Source organism: Rhincodon typus, chromosome 40 (assembly GCF_021869965.1).
Source record: "Rhincodon typus isolate 14 chromosome 40, sRhiTyp1.1, whole genome shotgun sequence".
NCBI classification, from domain to species: Eukaryota; Metazoa; Chordata; class Chondrichthyes; order Orectolobiformes; family Rhincodontidae; genus Rhincodon; species Rhincodon typus.
The window spans coordinates 1,538,405-1,562,021 of record NC_063371.1 but is presented as its reverse complement, the minus strand read 5'-3'; the positions used below and the strand labels follow the sequence as shown (position 1 = coordinate 1,562,021).

At 45.3% G+C, this 23,617-nt stretch overlaps 1 protein-coding gene across 1 annotated transcript; it reads left to right on the top strand.

Moving 5' to 3' along the window:
- Positions 1-157: 157 nt before the first annotated feature.
- On the top strand, positions 158-23,263 carry LOC109922635 (glycerol-3-phosphate acyltransferase 4). Its single transcript, XM_048618459.1, has 5 exons — positions 158-701; positions 14,653-14,722; positions 16,501-16,798; positions 21,252-21,326; positions 23,149-23,263. Exons 1-5 carry the CDS (start codon positions 537-539, stop codon positions 23,246-23,248), a joined length of 708 nt encoding a protein of 235 aa, XP_048474416.1. The 5' UTR covers positions 158-536; the 3' UTR covers positions 23,249-23,263.
- The last annotated feature ends 354 nt before the right edge of the window (positions 23,264-23,617 follow it).

The following is a 23,617-nucleotide window of genomic DNA, read 5'->3' as shown; positions in this document are numbered from 1 at the left end:
GGGGGCTGGGGGTTATTGAGGGGGTAGAGGGGAGTCACTGTGAGGGGGTGCTGGGAGTCAGTAAGAGGCGGCTGGAAGAGAGGAAGGGAAACAGTGGGGGTGGGAATCTGAAGGGGTTAGTGAGGAAGTCGGGGATCGGTGAGGAGGAGGCAATCAGTGAGGGGGAAGGGGATCGATGAGGGGAGGATTTAGAACAGAAGAGGGGATAGGTAGAGGGTTTAGAGACAGAGAGGGGTCTCAGTGAGGGGGAATTGGTGAGAGGGCCATCTCATCAAGGGGCTGTAGATTGAGGGACTGGTAAAGCGTGAAAGGTCACAGGTGTGGGGAAGGAGCAGTGAGGGAGGAGGGTCCACGATTGAGAGGTCATTGAGATCACGCATTCTGACTGATGGGGAGGAGTTAGAGAGGAGGGACACTGGAGAAGCAAGGATCCAGTCAGAGGCAGGGCGAGTGAGGGGATGGTCTAGTCAGGAGGGAGGGCCAGTTGAGGAAGGGCAAGCAAGGTGATAGGAGTGGAGGGTGGGCAGGCTGCAGTCATGTCGTTGCTCCTGCCCTTTGACAGCCTGGTCTGTACCCTGCTGGGCATCTCGCTGACGGTCTGGATCACTCTCCTACTGGTCTTCATCATTGTTCCCGCTATTTTTGGCGTGTCCTTTGGCATCCGTAAGCTCTACATGAAAACCCTGCTGATAATCTTCGAGGTAGGTCAGGCTGGCATGGATCATGTTCCACCTGATGTAGAGGGACCGGAACTTTTGATCTGGTAATGCGATACAAAATTCCCTGCATGATTGTCTAACCTGTTCCTGGGGAGTTATTCCACTGTTTTCATGGCTGTCCTTCATCTCTTTATTTCAATGAGCGCTTAAAATAGCTTTGAGACTCCCTGTATCAGGGTGGGCAAGATCTAATTGTAGTTGGTGTCATGGGGCTGACGAGATGACCAGTGGTTTTTGGCCTGCCTGTCATTTCTGTAATGGGGGTGTACAGGCTCCAGACCAGAGGCAGCCACCCAAAGCCTTTGATAAGAGACGAGAAGTTCTCAAGAGTTTTGAGAAACTTCAGTTCTGTCAAGTTGGTGAATCTGGGCATGTTCTCCTTGGAGCAGAGAGCTTTAAGACGATAATTGGTAAAATTGTGAACTGATCAGCCATGATCTTATTAAATGGCAGGGCAGGCTCGAGGGGCCAGATGGCCTACTCCTGCTCCTAGTTCTTATGTTCTTATGTTTTCATGCAGTTGGTGCCTTGATGTTCTGTGATCTTAGCCTCTTGGTTTCCCTGAATGTGTCAATGTTGGACTTAAAATGAAGAATTGATCAAGTCTTGCTTGTCTGTGAAAGAGGACTACCCTTTGTCTGTAGATGCGTATCCTGATTTCACTCTGGAAAGATCAGATACTTATCATTAGACTGTGTCCCGTGGTCTGACACTGTGCATCCTGAAGAAATTGTTTCCCTCTATCCACCTTATCTGTTCCCCTTAATATCTTCAAGATTTTAATCAAAATAGTCCTGAACTTTTAGAATTCCAGCCACTGCAACCCAAGTTTGTGGATTTTCTTTTCAGAAAATCTACAGTGCAGTCCCCCTCCCAGCCAATAATAATGTTTCCTTCCTTATGTGCGGTATGAAACCGCTACAGGGAGTCCAAGTGTGGTCTAACCATGCTTTTGGCTTAACTTCTAAACCCTTTGTATTTCTCATGATATCGGTGGAAAGATCAGCACTGCATTAGCCTTGGCAACTTTTTTTCTTGACCCGCAAGTCTGTCAGCTCTCTGCTGTTGCAATCTTTTCACATTTCAAAGCGGCCTGTCCTTTTGAGGTCTGCCTGATTTGGACCCAAAATTTGCTTGCATTGAAATCCAGTCACCTCGGTTTTGGGCAGGGACAGTGGTCAACTTGGATAGGAGGCTTTGTGTCCCATCATGTTTGGTACTGTTGAGGCCATTAAGATGTAGGGGCAGAAGGAAGCCATCAAGTCTGCTGTGCCATTCAATGGGATCTTACTGATCTGATCAACCACAACTCCACTTTCCTGCCTTTTTCCCCATAACCCTTGATTCCCCTTGCTGATTAATTTAAAAAAAAAATCTGTCTCTCTGAGCCTTGAACATGCTGAATGACCCGGCCTCAACAGCCTTGGAAGAAATTCCTCCTCACCCCTGATTTAAGTGTGTAACCTGTTACTCTGAGATTACGCCCTCTGGTTCTTTCTTAGGTGAAACAAACTTTGTTAGGGGACTTGATGGGGTAGATGCAGAATCTTGTATGTTTCAATGAGATCGCCTCTCATTCTTCTGAGCTCCAATGAGTACAGGCTCAATCTACAACCTACTGAACATCTCTCCAAAAGACAGTTCCTCCACACCTGGGATCGACCGAGTGAACCTTCTCTGGACTGTCCAATGTCAGTCTATCTTTGCTTAGGTACGGTACCCTGCTGTATTCTGATTAGTGTCTTGTATCGTTTTAGCAAGATTTCCCTCTTTTTTTTTTACAGTCCATTCCCTTTGAAATAAATCCGTTTGCCTTTCCAGTTAACTGATGGACTTGGATGCTAGCATTTGAGATTTCTGCACAAAGTGCTGCAGTTTTCTGCAGTCTTTCTCCCATTTTAATGAATATTCAGCTCCTCTAATCTTCCTGCCAAAGAGCATAACCTCACCTTTCCCCACATTGAATTTCGATCTGTCACGTTTTTGCCGACTCACTTAACCTATCCACGTCCCTCTGTAGGCTGTTTGTGCCAGCCTCAGGAGGCAGTTTCCAAATCGAGAGATTTGTAAAATTAGAGCCAGGACACCTGAAACATTGTCATCTCCTTCCTTTAAATTTTGGGATGGAAACTATCTGGTCCTGGAGGGTTTTGACATTGTTAAATGTGAATTATAGGGAGTTCTTGCCTCTGATCCAACATCAGTTCTCTTGGCAAGTCAGGGGCACAGTTCTTGTTTTGCACTGTTAATACTGGTGCAGTGTAATTCCTGGATTCAACATCTCTGCTATTTCCTGATTTCCATTGACACCCCGTGCTCAAGAGCCCACGTTGTCCTGACCCCATTCGTTCTCTGAACAGGACCAGTTTTATATGGTTTGGTATACCCCTTGTATGCATCTGTTCACACACTCTCCTTGCTGCTGTTTGTCTCTCTTGCCATCCTTTGCTGTTTTCTCTCTCTCTCTTTGCCACTTGTCAGGTACTGGGCTCATTCAACACTTGTTGCCTGCCTATCCCTTCAGTTTTAACCTTGGTCTTTTGCAGTTTGAGATGTGCATGGCTGATTCATTTCAGCCCATCAGGGTTGTGCTCACCCGGAATTGTAATTGATTTATCAAGAACACTTCCAACTGATTTATTGCCATTTTACCCATGAACACATTTGTCAAGGGACATTTGTCAAGGTTCTGAAGGGGCAGGACATGATTTCAACTTCCTTTTGAAACAGAATACAGCAGCTAAAACTGAATGCTGCAGTCTATAATCAGTGTGTTGTGTTGCATCTGCAGGCCTTTTATGAACCCTATGCTGTTTACAGCCCTCTAGGTTGAGCTTCCTACTTTGCAATACTGGTGTGTCCTAGCCCCTGTCTCTTTACTCCTCCTCTTAACTTAGGGCCACTTCGCCGTCTTGTAGACAGACTCAAGGAGCAAATCTGCTAAGAGACCCTTGGAGGTGCAGCATAATTGCAACTAATGTACAGTAGATTTGTGATTACAGTAACACGAAACAAGCTATAATCTAATCTAATCTCATTTCCAGTTTTTGTAAGAGCAAAGTGGCAATCTTTTAAGAATTATATATCTGAACTGAGACATTAGATTACAGCTTTGAACAAGCTCCCTTTATTTACTTGCGGTACATTACAGTACATACTGTCTCAGTTACACTGAGTTGGGGACAGTTATTACTTACATGACGTTAATGGCTGTTCTTGTGTCTGACATTCCCTCCTTGGCTTGTGAGGTTCTTGCGGTGTTTGGGATTAATTGGAAATTCTGTAACCCCGTGCTGGTGTGGCTTTGCATGATCACTAGGCCAGGATTTATGACATGTTCAACTTCACAAGCTTCTGCTCATTAAAATGAATGGGTGGAATTCCAGGACTGGTGAGTGCGGGTGGAGATGGTCCCGGGGCTTGTGAAAAATCTCCGACTGAATACCAACTTGGAGTAGTCCTTTGCCGTTTGAGGAGAGGCCAGAGATTGTTACAGGGAGGCCATCAGCTGTGCATTGAGTTAGTGATGGAAGCTTTGGGAATGTTGTCGTTGGAAAATGGGTTTGACAGGAAAAGGGAAACAAAGGAAATAGCACACATGGTTGCAGGGAGAACAAATGCCCAACGCTGACAAGTTGCGCCCAATCGCCTCTGTGCTCATTGTAATGTTCAGTAACTCGTGGCTTCTCGATGTTTGTGAATGTTACTCGAGGGCTGCTTCATTACTCTGTCTGATCTCCCTCCCTGTACAAGTATTATTTTTCAAATGTTCCATGGAGAGAGCCAGGAGGGAAGTGGGGTTTGTTGGCTTGTCTGAGCTGTCTTCCACCTTATGAAAACTCTTTCTAAAAAAAAAAGGACATTCACATTTGGAGTGTGCAGTTCTGGTTGCTGCACTACAGGAAAGATGTGGAGGCTTTGGACAGTGTGCAGAAGAAGTTTACCAGGATGCTGCCTGGATTGGAGTGCATTAGCTACAAGGAGAGGTTGGACAGACTTGGATTGTTTTCACTTAGGAGTTAGAGGCTGAGGGTTGACCTGAGAGAAGTAAATAAAATTGAGAGGCATAGAGTCACGGAGATGTATACCACGGAAACAGACCTTTCAGTCCATCTCGTCCATGCCGACCAGATATCCGAAGCTAATCTAGTCCTATTTGTCAGTATTTGGCCCATATCCCTCTAAACGATTACTATTCATGTACCCATCCAGATGCCTTTTAAATGGTGCAATTGTACCAGCCTCCACCACCACCTCTGGCAGCTTGTTCCATAAATGTAGTACCCTCTGTGAAAAAGTTGGCCCTTAGGTTCCTTTGAAATCTTTCTCCTTTCACATAAACCTATGCCCTTTGGTTTTGGACTTCTCTACCCTGGGGGTAAAAGACCTTGGTTGTCCACCCTTATGCATGTCCCTCATAATTTTATAAACCTGTGAAATGTTACCCCTCAGCCTTCGATGCTCCAGGGAAAATAGCCCCAGCCTATTCAGCCTCTCCCCATAGATCAGATCCTCCAACTCTGGCAGCATCCTTGTAAATCTTTTCTGAACCTTTTCAAGTTTCATAACATCTTTCCCATAGTAAGGAGACCAGAATTCAATGCTCTACTCCAAAAGTGGCCGAACTAACGTTCGCAACATGACCTCCCAACTCCTATACTCCATACTGTGACAAACACTGCCTTCACTATCCTGTCTACCTGCAACTTCATTTTAAAGGAACTATGAACCTGTACCCCAAGGTCTTTTTGTTTGCATTCATAGGGTGGATAGTCAGAGTCCCTTTCGCTGGGTGGAGATGTCAAATACCAGGGGGCAGTGGTTTCAGGTGAGAGGGGGAAAGCTGGAAGGTCTTGTGTGAAACAACCTATTTTTACACAGGGTGGTAGGTGCCTGGAGCACGCTGCCAGGGAAGGTGGTAGAAGCAGATACAATGGTAATGGTTAAGAGGCATTTAGACAGACATGTGAAAAGATAGGGAATAGAGGGATACTGACCACGTGCAGGCAGATGGGATTAGTTTAGAATGACGTCATGGTGGGCTGAAGGGTCTGTCTCCGTCCGTTCCTCCTGCCTGATGTCCCCTTTCATTCTCGCATCCTCTGTTTATGGGTTTTGGGAATGAGCAGCAAGTGGGGGCGTTTTAGACTGGAATGAACTAACCTTCTCAGGAAGCAGATCATTGTCAAAGCTCTCCAGTTCAGTGCAGAAGCACAAAGACTTGTTTGATGAGACTGGTGTTGTATTTGCTGATGACGACTGCCAACAGGATCTGTGTGTGACAGGTGACACCTGTTTGGTAACTGAGCCCGGTCCGTGAGCCAAAGGAAAGGGTCCCTGCATATCGCTGCAGAATGTACTGATGGCGAAGGCATTTCTGCAACGGGAAGGAGGCAAGTGCAACAGGAACCAGCAGAATGCCTGTGCCGCCACAGAAGTAAACCCAAAGGTCACTTCAAATTTTGAACAAATCCAGATGATCAGTGCGTGTAGTTGGAACAGTTGTGTACGGAGGAGGATAGAGTCTAAGTCATACAGCACAGAAACAAACCCTTCAGTCCAACTTGACCATGCCAACCAGATATCCCAATCTGATCTAGTCCCATTTGCCAGCATTTGGTCCCTCTAAACCCTTCCTATTCATATACCGATCCAGATGCCTTTTAATTGTTATTGTACCAGCTTTCGCCACTTTCTCCGGCAGCTAATTCCATACACACACCATCCTCCTGCATGAAATAGTTGCCCCTCAGGTCTATTTTAAATCCTTCCCCTCTCACCTAAACCTATGCCCTTTAATTTTGGACTTCCCTACCCTTGGGGAAAAGACCTTGGCTATCCACACTATCCATGACCCTCATGATTTTATAAGCCTCAACAAGGTCACTGCTCAGCCTCTGACACTGCTAAGCATGTACATCCAGTTCCTGTACAACAAGTGCAGGATGAGGGAGAAGTTGGACAGTGAGTCATGTCAGGGCACTGCAAGCTTGTATCTTAAAGTCGGTGTGGAAATTGAACCTAGACTGTGAACAGCAGGAGTAAACCAAACAGTACCAAAATTGCTGCTGCAAATGTTTGAGAGAAGCTGAGGAAATGTGCCATGAAAATATGTTGCATTACACTGCTGGCTCATTCAAAACACATTGTTCAAACTGCCGTACAGCTCTTCAGAGCACTCTGGTGCATAACTAGACATTAGCCATGACAAAATATACCCACTCCAAACATCATTATCTTTGTTCAGGTCTTGGGCTCAGGTTCACTCAACAGAAATCCAGGGAGTGAAATCTCTGATGTTTAGAAGAATGAGATTTGAGTCCCCCCAATGGATGGAAGAGTTGTCAGTCTGTTGAATTCCCTGCTGAAGATTGCTGAGGCTACTGAGTGTAGTCAAGGTGGAAGTTCACAGATCTTTGTCCCCATATCCTTTCCAACTCAATGCAGGAATGTAGAATTCTGCTAAGGCTCAGCCAGTAACATCTTAACAGGCTTTGAGAGAGTGTGTGGCCTGCTCCTGCTCTGAGTTTTTAACGTTGTAGTGAATTTAGTGTGGAGCCCTGACCCTGGCCAGTTCTGAATGGAAACCCAGCCTCACCAGTGCTTCCAGCCCCAGCACTGTGTCCAGTGTGAATCAGCACTTCACCTGTCCTGTGCGTGACACCTGAGGAAGAATCTGTCCATGGTGAAGAGGGGTTTGCTGAGCCTATTGAGAAATTAGAGTGCAATATCTGAAGAATCCAACCAACCACACATTAGTTAACACGCCAGGGGGCTTGCAGTCACCAGCTCTCTGTGACTAACTTTTTATACAGTACTGAGGGAGCGCTGCGCTGTCGCAGGGCCAGCAGCTCTCTGTGACTAACTACTGTGACAGTATTGGAGGAGCATTTCGTTGTCAGAGGGATGAAACTATATCATTCGAATACAAAGGCTTCTTCAGTGGCTGGCTGTTGCTCTTTCTGGCCTGATCGTCCCCTCATTTCACAGATATGGTTTTGAAGTGTTCACCAGGCTAGGGCCTACCCATTTTAGAAATGATAGGAAGCTTGGAAGAGTTGGTGGAATCGCCTGTTCCTGAAGGGTGGTGTTGGTGCATGAGTGAGAGATGGACTTCAGCTCAAAGGAGGAAGACTTGCAATCAGCTTGGGTGGAGAATAGAAATAAGAAAAGGAAGCTTTCTGAGGGAGATGTTTATAGGTGCGCTAACAAACAAAGGAAATGCGGCATGAAAGAAAATCATGGTCATTTTTCAGTCTAGCTGTGGACTGGGTGAACGAGAGTGTGTTCAGAACTGTTCCTTCAAAAAGTATGTTCCAGTGCAGGCTATTTTTAAGCTGGTAATGAGTGATGAGACAAGATCAATCAACCACTCTCTGTGGTAAAGGAGTGTCTCCTGACAATAATTATAACTTGACAGACCCATACTCTCACCTTCAAACTGAACGTAAAATTCTGAGAAGTGTTGTCAGCCTGATAAGGCAGAGGGAGCTGAAGTGAATGGGAAACTGTGGCTAAAAGGGAGGACGGTCGAGATGCACTGTCAGTCTTTTCAGGAGATGTTTCGGAACTCTCTGCCGGTTTACGCCACGGCTGAACAAGGAACATAAGGACACAATTAAAGGGGATGAAGCACTACGAATCTGCAAGATTAGGTCTAGATCGGAAGATTGGTCAGATTTTGAAGACCCAGCAAAAAAATGAATGAAAAGTCCCGGAAAGTACACTGTAACATTGAAAGAAAATAGTTAGAGTTCCTGTAAATATATATGAAGGGAAAGAGGAACTCAAACCATTGTTGGTTCCTATGAAGTGAGAGCCTGGGGAATTGATTGTGGAAAATAAAAATACAAGATGTAGGAGCAGAAAGAGACCATTCAGCCCATTGAGTCTGCTCTGCCATTCAGTGGCTGATCTGATCATCGTCAACTCCACTTTCTTGCCTTTCCTCCACTACCCTTGATACCCTTCCTGATTAAAAAACTGTCAATGTCAATCTTGAAATATGCTTAATGACCCAGCCTCGCCTGCCCTCTGCGGTCAAGAATTCCACAAATCCACTCCCCTCAGAGAAGAAATTCCTCCTCGTGTCTGTGTCTTAAGTGGGCAATGGTAGAGGCTTTGAACAGATCCTTTGTGGTGTTTTCACTGTTGAAGGTTGAGAAAACTTTCCAAAGATGCTTGAAGATCGAGAAATGAATTGGAGGGCTGATCTTGAAGCACTTTTAATGAAAAATTGCTGTGAAAGCTATTAGAGCTAAAGCTTTGACAGATCTGTGGGAGACGATGTGCTGCATTCTTTGTTCTTAAAATAGTGGCTGCAGAGTTAGCAGTTATGGTGATCATAATCTTGCAAAATTCTTCATATTCTGTGACCTTCTTGCCGTCAGTTCAGTTCCAAATGACACTGATCCCTTCTGAAAGAAGTCACCTTTACAGAACTAAAAACTAAAACCCATTTCCCTTTACTTAACTTCCTACATAACACATTTTAGCCTTCATCAAAGTAGGTACAGCTATAAATGTTTCAGGCTGACCACTTGGTCAATCAGTTTATTTAGTTCTGAACATTGCCTTTGCACTGACAGTAGTAGCCAGACATGAAAGTTTTGAATAAAGACAAGATTTGAATGTTTGGGATGCCAAGGGGAAGGGAGTAAAGGTGTCATTTCTACCTGTGGTACAAGATCAAGGAGCTAGCTGCATTCTCTATCCCTGGAGAAAGTGCCAGCACACAGAGAAATGCCCGTAAATTGTTCTAGGAGTTTGACCCGGATGTTGCTAGTGAATTGAATTGACGTGTTTTACGTTTATTTTACCTTTTTGATGTCACTTGCTGGTTTGGGTGTAATTTTTCTTAGTGTTGGGATTTGCCAGTTTCAGAAGGGATATACACCCTGAGAAAAAGATTTTGCAGAGCTGTTGGGCATGGCGGGGTGGTGGTGTGGTGGGGAAGCAAGTAAGTTTGCTGAATTGCAGAGCTCTTTGACAGAGCTAGTATCGGTATAATGGGGCGATTTACTCCACTTCTGTGCTGGATCATTATCCACACCCAGTGACTGTCTCAAGCATTCCCAAATCCGGTGGAGTAAAGTCAAGGCAGTTTTCCGTAATGTTCACGAGAAACTGGCCTGAACAAAGATACCTGCAGGATCCTGAAGGTGTTTGCACTTTGTTTCATTCCCATGCTTCTATCCTGATCCTGGGGGCACTGTCTCTGTCCATTAAACTGGGCTCTGGTTGTCCGCAGAGATCCAAATGCAGCAGCAGTATGTGAGCCTTTGCAAATTTTGGGCATGGTGAATGTTGTTTGCACGTGTTCATCCCACCTTGGTGCAGGGTTTTAGAAGAACATAAATGGTCTGATACGGTTCCTGTGGAGTTGTGGATTTAAAATTCAGTACCAATATCCTGAGATGAATGTTTCCTGAAGATTGTTGGACCTGTTCTGATTGGCTCTGGGAGTGAGCAAAGAGACCTCAAGGCTGCCTCGCAGGCTATCGGTTTTCCATGTGGCTGGGCTATCAGTGTTTCATCACGCCGCACTTGTGCAAATTTGTTTAGCCTTGCACAATCGTTTGTGCAGAGGGATAGCAAACTGAGTGTGCAACAGTTAGCTAAAGGATGAAATGTAATCAAGAGCATGAGGAAGGTGCCCACATTAAAACCAAGGTGAAATATCCATCCAGGGGTTGCGTCCGTCTCCCAAGTGGGTGGAATGTTTCTCAGTTTCTGAGCAAACTCTTGCCCAAACTCTCTTCCGACCCATCCACAGCTATCCTAACTATGGCTGACCGATATTGATTGGATTTTGTCCTTGTAATGCTGGAGCTCACTGAGATCTAATCTTTCCTCTTGGCGTATCATTTGAAATCAGTGCTTATTTTGAATGTTACATCAAGCCTGCATTTCACACAGCAAGACCAATTCTTTTTGTAGTTGATAGCTGATGAGCCAAGTGGTCCAATACTGAGCCATTCAGACTGAGAAGTCTCCAGTTTGTTTGCAAGTGAGACAATAATTTGGGCATAGATGCCTTCCCTTCAAGTCAAAGGAGTATCTTGGACTTAGCTCTTGCTCCCATATACTTCCCTAACGGTTTCTGTGAAGCGTCAGTGTCTGGATGCTAAACGAGGCAGAATTGAATTTGTCCTTGATGTCCTGTCTGTCTCAATGCCATAGCTAAACAGTCTCTCAGATTGATTCATTTGGCAAAGGATGGTGTGTTTGTGCAACTTGCTGGAAGCCTGCACCTTCAGGGCCAGCTTTTTTTTTGGCGTGTTGAGGTTTTCCAACTATCACAGAGATTCGGGGCATGGGGTCACCAAGGTCCAGTTTGAGATGTCATTGGACAGCAGAAAGTGTGACTGGCTTCTGCCTTTGTCACCTGGGATGTACTTAGGGTCCTGACACGGACCACTCACGAATGGACTGGAGAACTTCCTGTCTTTATTGATTCAGTATTGCACCATATAAAAAGGATTTTGAACTTGCTGCTCTTAGCTGAAAGATTGAGGCATTAAGGTACAGCAGGGCAGCAGTGGTGGTTCCTCTGAAGGTTAAGGGGAATTGGCTGGGCTTTCTTATGTTGGAGATGGCCATTACGTGGCACTCGTGTTATCTGTCACTTAGCAGCCCAAACCTGTACAGTTCGCCAGACCTTGCTGAAGGCTGGTTCACTTGCTGCCCTCGGGTCCTGAATACACTGAGCAACAGTAGAATGTGTTACACAGGTACTGACCACCTGTCTACACTGTGACTAAGGCACTAGTTTCTACTTGTAAGCCCAGTTGAATGTGCTTGCTTGCTTGCTAAATTGATTGTTGTCATATGTACCGAGATGCATTGAAAAGTGTTGTTTTGTGTGCTATACAGGCAGATCGTACCATAAAAAGCGCATCAGGGTAGCAAAACGGAGTGCAGAATTCAGTGTTACTGTCACACAGGATGTGCAGAGGGAGAGAGATCAGAATTAATATTGGAGAGATGCATTCAAAAATCTGGAAACAGGGAAGAAGCTGTTCTTGAATCTATTCATACGTGTGTTCAAACTTTTACATTTTATGCCTGACGGACGAGAATGATAGATGGGCTGGGAGGGGTCTTTAATTATGCTGGTTGCATTTCCAAGGCAGCAGGAAGTATAGGTGGAGTCATTGGATGAGAGGCTGGTTTGCGTGATGGTCTGGACTGTGTTCACAACACTGTGTAGGTTCTTGTGGGTTGGGAAGAGCAGTTGCCATACTATGCTGTGATGCATACAGATAGGATGCTTTCTGTGGTGCATCTTTACAAATTGGTAAGAGTCCTTGTGGACATGTCGAATTTTCCTCAGCCTCCTGAGGAAGTGTGGCCTTGTTGTGCTTTCTTGACTGTTGTGTTGACATGGGTGAACCAGGACATATTATTGATGATCATCATTCCCAGGAAGTTGACGATCTGGACCATCTCCACATCAGCACCACTAATGCAGACAGGAGCGTGGCCTCTTCTTACTGATGGTGGTCTTATGGTTCAGGAATTCGAGGATCCAGTTACAGAGGTCTCGGAGTTTGGAGATGAGTTTGTTTGCAAGTATGATGTTGAAGGCAAAACTGTAGTCAATAAGTAAGGAGCCTGATGTAGGTATCCTTGTTATCCAGATGTTCCAGAGGTGAGTTTTAGGGCAGGGAGATGGTGCCTGCCCTTGACCTGTCGCGCAGGGCAATTTAGCATGGCCCATCTGCCTAACCTGCACATTTCCTGGAACGCTACAGGGCAATTTAGCTTGGCTGATCCAAGTAACAACATCTTTGGATAAAAGTGTAATCTCGTCAATCAGAAAACACTCCATTATAAATGGAAAAGAAACAAAACATCTTTTGTGTCATACCCAAAATATCACACTTAGAATATTCACACCAGAAACCCTGCATCTAACGCCTTGTTTGGTGTAAGCTGTACGTGACTTCAGCTTTTAAACGGGATGTATAGATAGCTTCTTCCTGCAGCTATCAAAGCCCTGAGCTTCAACACACTCAGCCTCAAGTAACTTCTTTGGGGTTTTATCCCTGTACTTCTGGTTAGGGAGCAACACCAACCTTCACTCTAAGGTAACTTCGTTCACTGTATAACCTTCCCTTCTTCGGAGCACTTTACTGCACCACCAGGGGCTTCACGAGACTGCCACACTCAATGTCCAAAATTAAACTAGAAGCTTCTCTCTCTACTCAGCTGTGCCCTTCTTAAGCTTAAAAATTCCCAGAACGCTCAAGCAAACCTTGAGATCCCATTATTAACCATACTGACTTGCAAAACAACATGAACAGAAGTCCATATTGGGTTCTGAGGAAGGGTCACTGGACCTGAAGCGTTAACTCTGTTTTCTCCTTCACAGATGCTGCCAGACCTGCTGAGCTTTTCCAGCAACTTTGTTTTTGAACAGAAGTCCATTTGTCGGGCACAAAATTCTAGAGCGTGAAAAAAACTTTTTGAAAGAAATCACTTTGGCCATATAAATTAACTCATATATATTGAAAATTCACCAGTTATTACTTACATTAAAACCTTTTATAGGCATAAATCCTACAGTTAACATGGCATGTTGTACTTCCAACACAGCTGCTGAAGTTTCGTTGGGACTATAATGCTGAATTAGTACTGTTTTGTTTGCTGTCTTTAATTTAATTTAGGGTAGTGCTGTGGTACATTGCTGAATGAGTGCTGCATTTATGGTGGTACCAGACTTGGAATGAGCAGTAAAATTAAGGCTTGTTGTTCCCGTTCAACTGGATGGTAAAGATCACACCAAATTGTTTGAAGTGGAAATCCTCCTGAGTCCTGGCCAACATTGCTTTTTCAACCTACACCACAAAAAGCTGAAAGTCTGGTCTTTCAAGTCAGTGTTGATTGTGGGAGCCAATAACTTGCAAATGGCTTGAATCACAGGCTCTCATTATCTCTGGAAGGTACAAAGAATTAAGACACAGATGCAAATCTCTTTTGCAGCAGGCATGGTCATGTTCGATCAGAAATTGTCCATTTGCTATAAATCCAAACTGTATTGTTCAACCTCAGGGCTGTTACCATTCAGTGAGCCTTGTTGCTGTGCACGTGACAGGAACAATATTGATTCAGTACAGCAGACATTTGAACTGAGGCAGCAGATATCCAAGGCTGATATCCAAATAGCAAATATCCAAATATTCTGTGCCGTCTGACACCAGCTCTTGGCTTCTAAATTTGTCTCTTCATGAGGGCACTTGTGCTATTTGCAAAATGGGTGGAGCAGGCAGCCTCCGAGCATGTGTTTCGGTGGTTTGTTTGCAGTCAACCTTTCTCAACCCATTTCCAAAGTCCTTAACCCAACATGGGACTTAATTAAGGTATCGATCACCAAACCTTCCAAGTACAGCTTAACCACTGCGTTGGTTCCAAGACGGGGTGCTTCTCTCTGCTGTTACCAGCTTGTTTAATTCGAAGCTATGCACTGAGACTGGTGATCTGCCCTTTTGTAAAGTTGAGGAACACAATAATGAAAAGATGTGGTAGGTGCATTTCACAGGAAATTGACATGGACTGAGCCGGCTGTGTCCAACCTGGACTTGGTTAGTTGACCTGACTCGGGTCAGGAAGGTGTAATCAGCCTCACTGTTTCTGAGCCGTGAATAGGTGGAGGGAGGAGGGAGGAGGGAAGAGAGAAACTGGGGGAATGGCTCAGTATTACCAATCCTGATAGTTATCCATGATTCACACAGATGGCTCATTGATCGTAGGCCAAGAGCAGCGATCGTTCATCATTTTAACATGTGGGTGCCTTGATGTAGTTGAATGCAGTTGTTCTCTTCAACGGCATCTCCACTTTGGGATCTTGCTGTTGCTAGATATTGCTGCTTGCTCCCTTGTTCACTGTTACAAACTAAGGTGGCACTTACGTTTGTGCTTGATCTTTCAGTGGGCCACGCTGCGAATAGAAAGGGGAGCCCGTGAGAGGAAACAGCTGATCTACAAAACAAACTCGAACGGTAAGTGTCTTATGATGAGAATGCTCATTTCCTTCGTCCTTTTCTACTGGGGGCATGGGCATCACCAGTAGGGCAAGTGTTTGTTCCCCCCCTCCCCAAACCTCTAATTGCCTGTGAATGACGTGGTTCGTTGGGTCTTGGCAGGGGGCAGTAAGAAGTCAGCCACATTGCGATGGCTCTAGAGCCACATGTAGGTCAAATCAGGTAAGGAAGGCAGATTTCCTTCCCCGAGAACGGTAGTGAAGGTGATGGTGATCCCAAGAAACCCAGTGCTGGCTCTCGATTGCAGACAGTGTTCTGGAATTTCAATTCCCCCTGCTGCCTTGGTGTGCTGTGTCCTCCAGAGTCTGGGTATCAAGATTCCTCTCCAAAAATAGTGCCATACAACACTACCCCATCTATCTGATGACACGTTACCAGACTGATCACCGATGCAAGTTTCAGAGTTTGCGACGTGCTGCTTCAGAGGAACTCTGAAGTGAACCACCCTGTTAGGGAGTCAGTTGTCCCATTTAACAGGCACAAGGCTTAGGAATCTTCAACAACAGCAAGTAACACATTCACCCTCAGTGACTCTCACAATTCAGTCATGGATTCACACAGCATGGAATCAGACCAAGCTCATTCACGCTGATCAGGAATCCTAAATTAATTCCTAGCATTTGGCCCATATTCCTCTAAACCCTTCCTGTTCATGTACCCATCCGGATGCCTTTCAAATGTTGTAATTGTACCAGCCTCTACCACTTCCTCTGGCAGCTCCTTCTGTACGTGCACCACCCTCTGTGTGAAAAAGTCGCCTATGGGTCCCTTTTAAATCTTTCCCCTCTCACCTTAAACCTATGCCCTCTCGTTTTGGACTTCCCTACCCTGGGGAAAAGACCTTGGCTATTCACCCTATCCATGCCTCCTCATGATTTTATCAACCTCTGTGAGGTTACTCCTCAGCTCTGACGCTCCAGGAAAAATAGCCCCTCCTATAGCTCAAACTCTCCATTCCTGGCAGCGTCCTTGTAAATCTTTTCTGCACCTTTTCAAGTTTAACAACATCTTTCCTATAACAGGGAGACCAGAACTGAACGCAGTATTCCAAAAGTGGCCTAACCGATGTTGTATACAGCTGCAACATGACCTCCCAATTTCTATACTCAATGCACTGACCAATGAAGGCGAGCGTACCAAACGCCTTCTTCACCACCCTGTTTACCTGTGACTCCACTTTCAAGGAACTATGAACCTGCACTCCAAGGTCTCTTTGTTCGGCAGCACTACACAGTACCGTACCATTACTGGTAGTACCATGACTATCTTGTCTACCTACAACACCACCTTGCAGGAACTATGTACCTATACCCTTGTTTGTTCGGACCCTACCATTAAGTGGATAAGTCCTGCTGTGCTTTGCCTTATCAAAAATTGCAACCGAGTAAGGGAAAAAAGTCCGCGTTGTATGGCATTGTATGACTTCGAGAATCAAGAAGGATTAGCAGCAGGAACCAAATCCAAAAAAAACCTGATGGCTGATAACTCTTGGTATTAATCAGTACCGTGCTGACCCCGTGTAACATGGGAAAAACCACAAGGCAGAGCGAGAGGTAAAGAAAGAAGGCTCACTGTTTGGAAAAATGTTTTTCTTTTTGACTTTTGTTTTCATTCATGATAGTCAGCATTCTGAGTGTGCCAGGTCTTCTGTGTCACCTTATCATTTCAGCACTTTGCCAGCAGGGAGGTGGAGATGACGGTGGACTGAGTGTAATGTCTCTGTATTTGCTGTCCAGGTATCATCATGAAGGAGCCCACTTCCCTGGAGGAGGAGATCAAGCAGATGAGGCAGAACGGAGACGGCACAGCCCCGGACAGCCGGGAATTTGAAATGTCTGATATCTTCTACTTCTGCAGGAAGGGGGTCGAGACCATCGTGGACGATGAAGTGACAAAGCGATTCTCAGCCGAGGAGTTGGAATCTTGGAATTTAATGACGAGGACGAACAACAATTTTCATTACATCAGTCTTCGCCTGACCATCCTCTGGGGACTGGGTGTCTTTGTGCGGTACTGCTTTCTCCTCCCACTGAGGTACGCATCCGAGTTGGCACGTGCTGGGACTGGTGAGGGTCAGCGCTCTCCCCCCATCATTCCTGCTTTTTGAATGCTTGGGGTCCATTGTAAACTGTTCCGGAGTTTGTTTCTGCTTGGGCAAAGTTTTGTTGAGAGTGCTGGTGGCTGTGCTGTCATTGCGCAGTTAAGTGAGAATCTTGGGACCCGAAAAGGCTGCGGAAACACTGGATGTGGATTGAGCCACAGGGTTAGGTCGACGAACATTCTGCACTGCAGCATCCAACTGATCCCATGGGCCGGTGTTTCAGCAGAGGACAAAAGCAATGGTAGATCCTGAACCGTCTAGTGCAGTGCTCCCCAAATTGTTTCCAGTGTGAGTCCAAATTAAGGGCTCCGTCTTTGTATGACGGCAGAGTGAAAATCCGATGTCTCCGAGAGTTGGTAGTGGGGCAGTTGAGTGAGGAGTTTTTGCCTTGTGGGAGAGAGCTTTACTTTCTGAGCAGGTAGGTTATGGTGAGCAGGAGTCGAGTGCTTGAGCTGCCAGTGACCAACAGCGTGGGGAGCCCTGGTCCTGTGCTTCCAAAAGAACCTTTGAGTTGCAGCACATTCAGATTTCCAGACCTACTTGTGAAAATCGACATTTGAAACATTTCCCAGAAGTGGAGCAGAGCTCAGCACTTAATGTCCTGTACTTTATTGAATGAAAGAGAAAGCAAACAGCGGGATTGGGAAACCTAGCCTGATAGTGTGATGCTTGGTGCTATGTTGCCACTATTGCTGCAATGATTGACTGACTAAAATGTTTAATGTGAGCCAAGAAGCATTGACTGGGGAAAATGGCACTTAAGTTTTTTGTTTCAAAAAGTTGACCAAAAGGGAAGAACTGAGAGAGCAATTGTTTGTGGGCATATAGTTTATAGATACACTTCTAGTGCAGGTGAGTAGAATTGTGCAAGGAGTCAGGGTTTGAGTGGCAGCATCTGGATCGAGCTCAGAGGAGACATGGGAATAGCTGAGTGTGGAGGTGAGTGAGGAATGGATAAGGTTTTCGACCACAGCGGGACTGAGGGTGCTGAGTCACGGACAGTATTTCAGAGCGAGAACGGGTCAGCCTTTCAGATGGCGAGGATTTATAGTTCAAAGGTCAGCTTGGGTTGAAGAAAACGGCGAGGTTACAAATGTTTCCTGCTTATGTGTCGCTTTGTGTCTGTCAGGGTCTTCTGTGCAAATGGAATTTTGGCATTTATTGCTCAAGGAATGGAGTCTAAAAGTAGTAGGGAAGTGTTGCTGAGATTATCCAAGGCGTTGGTGGGATCGCATCTGGAATTTTGCATCGTTTTGTTCCCCTTCCTTGAAGGATGTAATTGCGCTGGAGGCTTGGAAGATTCACTAGATTAGCTCCAGAGATGACAGGTTCGTCTTAAAAGGAGAGTTTGAGCAGTTTAGGCCAATGCTCACTAGAGTTTACAAGAACAAGAGGAGCTCGAATTGAGGTATTCAAGATGCTACGGAGGATTGAGAACGTAGCTGTCAAGAGGATGTTTCCTCATGTGGGGCAATCTAGAACGCAAGGTTGTAGTTTCAGGATAAGGGGTAGCAGATTTAAAATGGAAAATGAGGGGGAATCGTGTTTCTCAAAGGGGTCTGTAAATGCCTGGACATGGGGGGAAATAATTAAGGAGGAAGTAGATTTTTGATCAGTAACAGGTTGAAGGGTTATGGAGAGCGGGCAGGAAAGTGGAGTTGAGACTGAGATGAGATCAGCCATGATGGTAATAAATGGCGGAGCAGACTTAAGGGGCTGAATGGCCTACTCCAGTTACTAATTGTTAAAGTTTGCATTGCCTTGAAGACCTGGTCCTGGGATAACAACAGAGCCTTGGGTGGTAAGGACTGGATAGTTTGCTCGTTCCTGATATGGTCTCTCCTGCCTGAGGTCAGCAAATTGCATTCTGTTAGCTCTCAGAAAAGACAAAAGAGCTGGAGTGTGTTGTACAGTAAGTCATTGGCCAGTCTGCTACAGAAGGTTTTTTTTTGAAGGGAAATGCTACATCTGGGATTTTGGTCTCTGTAGCTGGAAGTGGATGTTGTTTGAGCTCACGTTAGTTTTTGATACAATGTCAGTTCACAATGGGTTAACTCTCCAGCAGACAGTCATTGGGAAATACAGACAAGTTACTGTAAAGAAGAAAGCTCTTTGCACAAACTGAGCAAACAGTCTAATCAGCTTTCCTGACCTTTTATTTCCACATTCCTTCAACCCCATTACCTTTGTCTGCTTGGTCATTGTAAACTGTAATGTTTGACATATGTCTACCTGAGCCACCATCCCGAGCAATGAATTCTGGACCCTGACAACTCAGTGGAGGCATTCCTGCTGTCCTGTGTTTTAAATCTCTTCCATTTCTCCCCCTTGCCCACAGTGGCCAGCTCTGGACCCTTGAGCCCTCCCTCTGATGTCAATGGATGAGAGGATCTCGGGGAATTTTCTGGTTTTAGTTCAGCCTCTGGCATTTGCTTTCCTGTTACAAGCAGCTTTTTCCCGTTACAAGCAGCTTTTTCCCCCGAAGTCCAGTGAACTTTCAAACCCGTTGACAGTTAACTCGTCCTCAGTTACAGAAACAGATTACAGCTTGTGCGAGCTGATTGAAGTACTGAGCGTTTAACCTTAAAGGCGATGACAAAATGATAAATATAGGACATTGGATAATTAAATATCCTTGCTGTGACATGACAGACAATTTCACAGTCAGGAGCCAGTGCTGTGGGCTGGGTTTCTATATCAGCTGATCTTTGAAACTCATTCGGTCCTTTTCCTCAGGTACTGACGCTTTACAGTTCCTCGGGCAGTCATAGCTCGCCAACATATCACCGACTGACTGTTCTTGGCTGTAAGTGATCCTCCAAGGGTAGGAGGTCTCTCGTGTTCATATGTAGACTGAACCATCTGAGGAATTAACTTCTTATGAACAGTCCTTGCCCACCAGAAAATAAGTCAGACAGTAGTCCAGTCCCGAAGGAGATCGTTTGGCCCATTGAGTCTGTGCTAGCTTTCTCAGTGAATCGGCCAGTCTGTCTCCCCACCTCGCGGTATATTGTGGCGGTATTGTTCTCCAGCTATTTCTGCACTTTATTTGTGAAGGCACCTGTTGACTTTTGTACCCACCGGCTTACGGCGGTGCATTCTGAATCTGAGTCACTCACTGCAGAACAGAAGGCCTGTCGTCCCACTTGTGTTCAGTCCATGCCCTCTGGCTCCTGTCACTTCAGCCACTGGTTTTTCGCAATGCCAAACACCTCCCCACATCCTGGAACCAGGAACTCTTCTGTAAAACCCTCCTGAGCCTTCACGTCCTCCCTGGGTTGAGGTACCAGCATTTGGATGCCCTACTCCAGCTGAGGATGATGTAGACAAAATAGTTTGTAGCCACAAAGTAGAAGCTTTGCCGAACTGGCACTGACAGAAAGTTAAACTGGCAATGTGACTCTCAAAAAAAACAAAAACAGGGTGAGGGATGTGGGAATTTTGCCGAACAGCGAACGGATGTTTGAGGTCTGCTGGAGTGACTGAGACTGGACTGGGCCATCATAGAGGGAACTGTCCATTCAATGGATCATGCAGCTGACCTTGTGGTGGAAAATATTTCACTGCTTTGTGTCTGCTTTCATTTTGATAAGCTCAAACCTCATGAGAGGATGGCCTAGTGGTATTATCGCTGGAGTATTAATCCAGAGACCCAGATAGTGTTCTGGGGAAACGGGTTCAAATATTGAACTCAATAAAATATCTGGAATTAAAAATCTAATGACTGTGAATCCATTGCCAATTGTCAGGAAAAGCCCATCTGGTTCACTAATGTTCTTTAGGGAAGGAAACTGCCATCCTTATCTGGTCTGACCTACATGTGACTCCAGACCCACAGCAATGTGGTTGACTCTTAACTGCCCTCTGGGCAATTAGGGATGGGCAATAAATGCTGCCTGGCCAGTGACGCCCTCATCCCATGAATGAATAAAGGGAAAAAGTTAGCTTGCCACTTCTTCTGAATCCACCAGAAGGCTTTGTCTCTCGTCTGATGAATGATTGAGTGGAATCAGGGCTACAGCCTGGAAACTCAAGAGAAAGAAAGTCTCCTTATATAGAGCCAAACAGCACAGAAACAGGTCCTTTGGCCCAACTCGTTCACACCAATCAGGTTTCCCAAACGAAATGTGTCCGATTTTCCTGCATTTGGTCCGAATCCCTCTTAAACCTTTCCTATTCATGTCCCTGTCCAAATGTCTCTTAAATGTTGTTTGTCACATTTTGGGGAGAGTAAAGTGTGCTGATGACGAGGTTTCCTCTTCAGATCGATTCCCTGACTGTCGGACCCCCCGGGATTTAGTTGGAGGCCGTATAGAGAAATACCTTTGCAGATGTTTGCAAGTTGCGCTGAATCTAATCTTGCAGTGTTTGTGGTTTCTGTTTCAGGGTTACCCTGGCGATTACTGGCATTAGCTTGTTGGTGATTGGAACGACCATGGTGGGATATTTGCCAAATGGCTGGTGAGCTTCTGAACAAAGCTTTTTATATCAGTGATATCAGGCTTCTTACCTTGGCCAGTTTTCCTTCCTGCTGCCTCACTGAATTTTTCATTGTTGCATTCTGATTCCCGATCCGCTGGCCAAAGTGGTCAGTCTTCACACGGGGGCTGGAGAATCGTTCCACTAATTGATGCCCAGATAGTGTGTAAGTTCAGTTCTTTCCTAACCTACTGCTTATTTGCAATCGTTCCAGCACAGTCACTAGGCCATGATACAGAGGATGCCTGGATTCAACCGACAGCCTTTCTGAATCCTGAGTCCGATTCCTGTTCAATCTGATTACAGTTAAACATCAAAAGGATTTAGTTTGTGCTTAAACTTCCCTAAGGATTTAACTGGGTGTTTTTTTCTTTTGTTTTGAAGAGGTAAATGAAAAGGTTGATGAGGGTAACACTGTGAATTTGGTATACCTGGACTTGCAGAAAGTACTACACAACGGACTTGAGGAAAATTCTAGGTCATGGAACAAAATGGACAGTTTGCAATGTGGATCCAAAATGAGCTGAGTGTTGGGAAACTGTAATAGTTACAAGGTAATTTACAGGCTGGAGGAAGGTTTGAGGTGGAGCTCCCCAGGGGGATCATTTTTCCTGAATTACATTAACCATTGTTGAGGGCAGTTGGGAAGTTGGTGGACAATCCAAAACTTGGAAGTAATACAGACAGGAGGATAGACTGTAGGGCTTCCGAAAGATGTTGACCAGATGGTGGAGTGGTACAGGTAGGTGGCAAATTAAGTTCAACACGAAGAAATGTGAGAGGTGATGCATTTTGGTAGAAAGACCATGGACAGACAATACAAAGGATGTAATTCTGAAGGGTGTACAGGGTCAGACAGACCTGGCTGTACATGTACATAGGTTAGTAAAGGCTGCAGGACAGAGCAGGGAGATGATGGTGACCTCCTACAAGACACATTTAAGGCAGAGAGAAGGAGAAATTCTTTCTTTCTGAGGGAAGTAAATCTGTGGGATTTTTTGCCACCAAAGGCTGGGTCATTACCAGGACGTATATTCCAAGGTTGAGACAAACAGCTTTTTGAATCAGTAAGGGAATCAAAAGAAGCCATTGTCTCAAAAGTCTTTTCATCCAACAAACAGTTAGGGTCCGAAATGCACTGCCTGGAAGCAGGTTCAGTTGAGGTATTCACGAGGATATTGGATGGTTATTAAGACAGAGATGTTGTGCAGGGTAATGGGGCAAGGGTGGGAGATAGGTACAAATTCATTCACCCGAGTGGGCCATATGACTGCCTTCTCCCCTGTTACAACGCTGTGACTGTGATCAAGCGTAATCTGGTTTGAAATCAATGCTCCCCAAGCAGTCATTTCTTTCATAAGTGTCCTTAATGTGTTTTTCATCTGAGGGTGCTGCTGGTTTTGTGGGAAGCCTGTGTTTTTGTGAAGGCTGTGAGACTGAAAAGGATTGAGTAAGACTGCCAGCTTTGATTGGGAGCTGGAATAGAATAGCAATGTCATGCGATTATAAATCTGTCGTGTTACCTTGCACACAATCTTCAGTGGTGCACTTTTCACTGGGAACCTGGGCTATTCCTTGGGTTACCCCCTCTGTAAGGAAAAAACAAGGAGACCCATTGTCATTCCCCAGTGACCAAAACCACTGCAGAAAGTGCTGGGAATTGAACGTGTGAAATTCTGAACATGTCCTCGGGCGATTTTGTAAATGTTATTGAAACCTTTTGTGTCTTGTATACTGTAGCTTCTGTCTTCAAGTTTGTGTCCGTGCACTCAAGTTTGGCATTGTTCCTTCTCCCTTTGCCTAGGTTGAAAGACTTTCTCAGCAAGCATGTACACTTGATGTGCTACAGGATATGTGTGCGGGCATTGACTGCTATTATATGCTACCATGACAGGTCTGTATAATGCACTGAATGTGCAAGCTGCTTTTAATTAAACCTGGTTTCTGCTTGATCAGGCCATCTCGCATTGGCATTAGAGATGAAGGGAATGTCTTATGTTTTACAGATAATCCCTCCCACACCCCAGATTACAGCCTGTTTTAGTTGCTGGTTTATATTTTAGCCTGGTTTCTAACTGAGGGATATACATATAAAAGCTGCCCCTGCAGAACACCTACGCTCGGTTCGCAATAAACAACTGCACCTCCCAGTCGCGAACCATTTCAACTCCCCCTCCCATTCCTCAGACGACATGTCCATCCTGGGCCTCCTGCAGTGCCACAACGATGCCACCCGAAGGTTGCAGGAACAGCAACTCATATTCCGCTTGGGA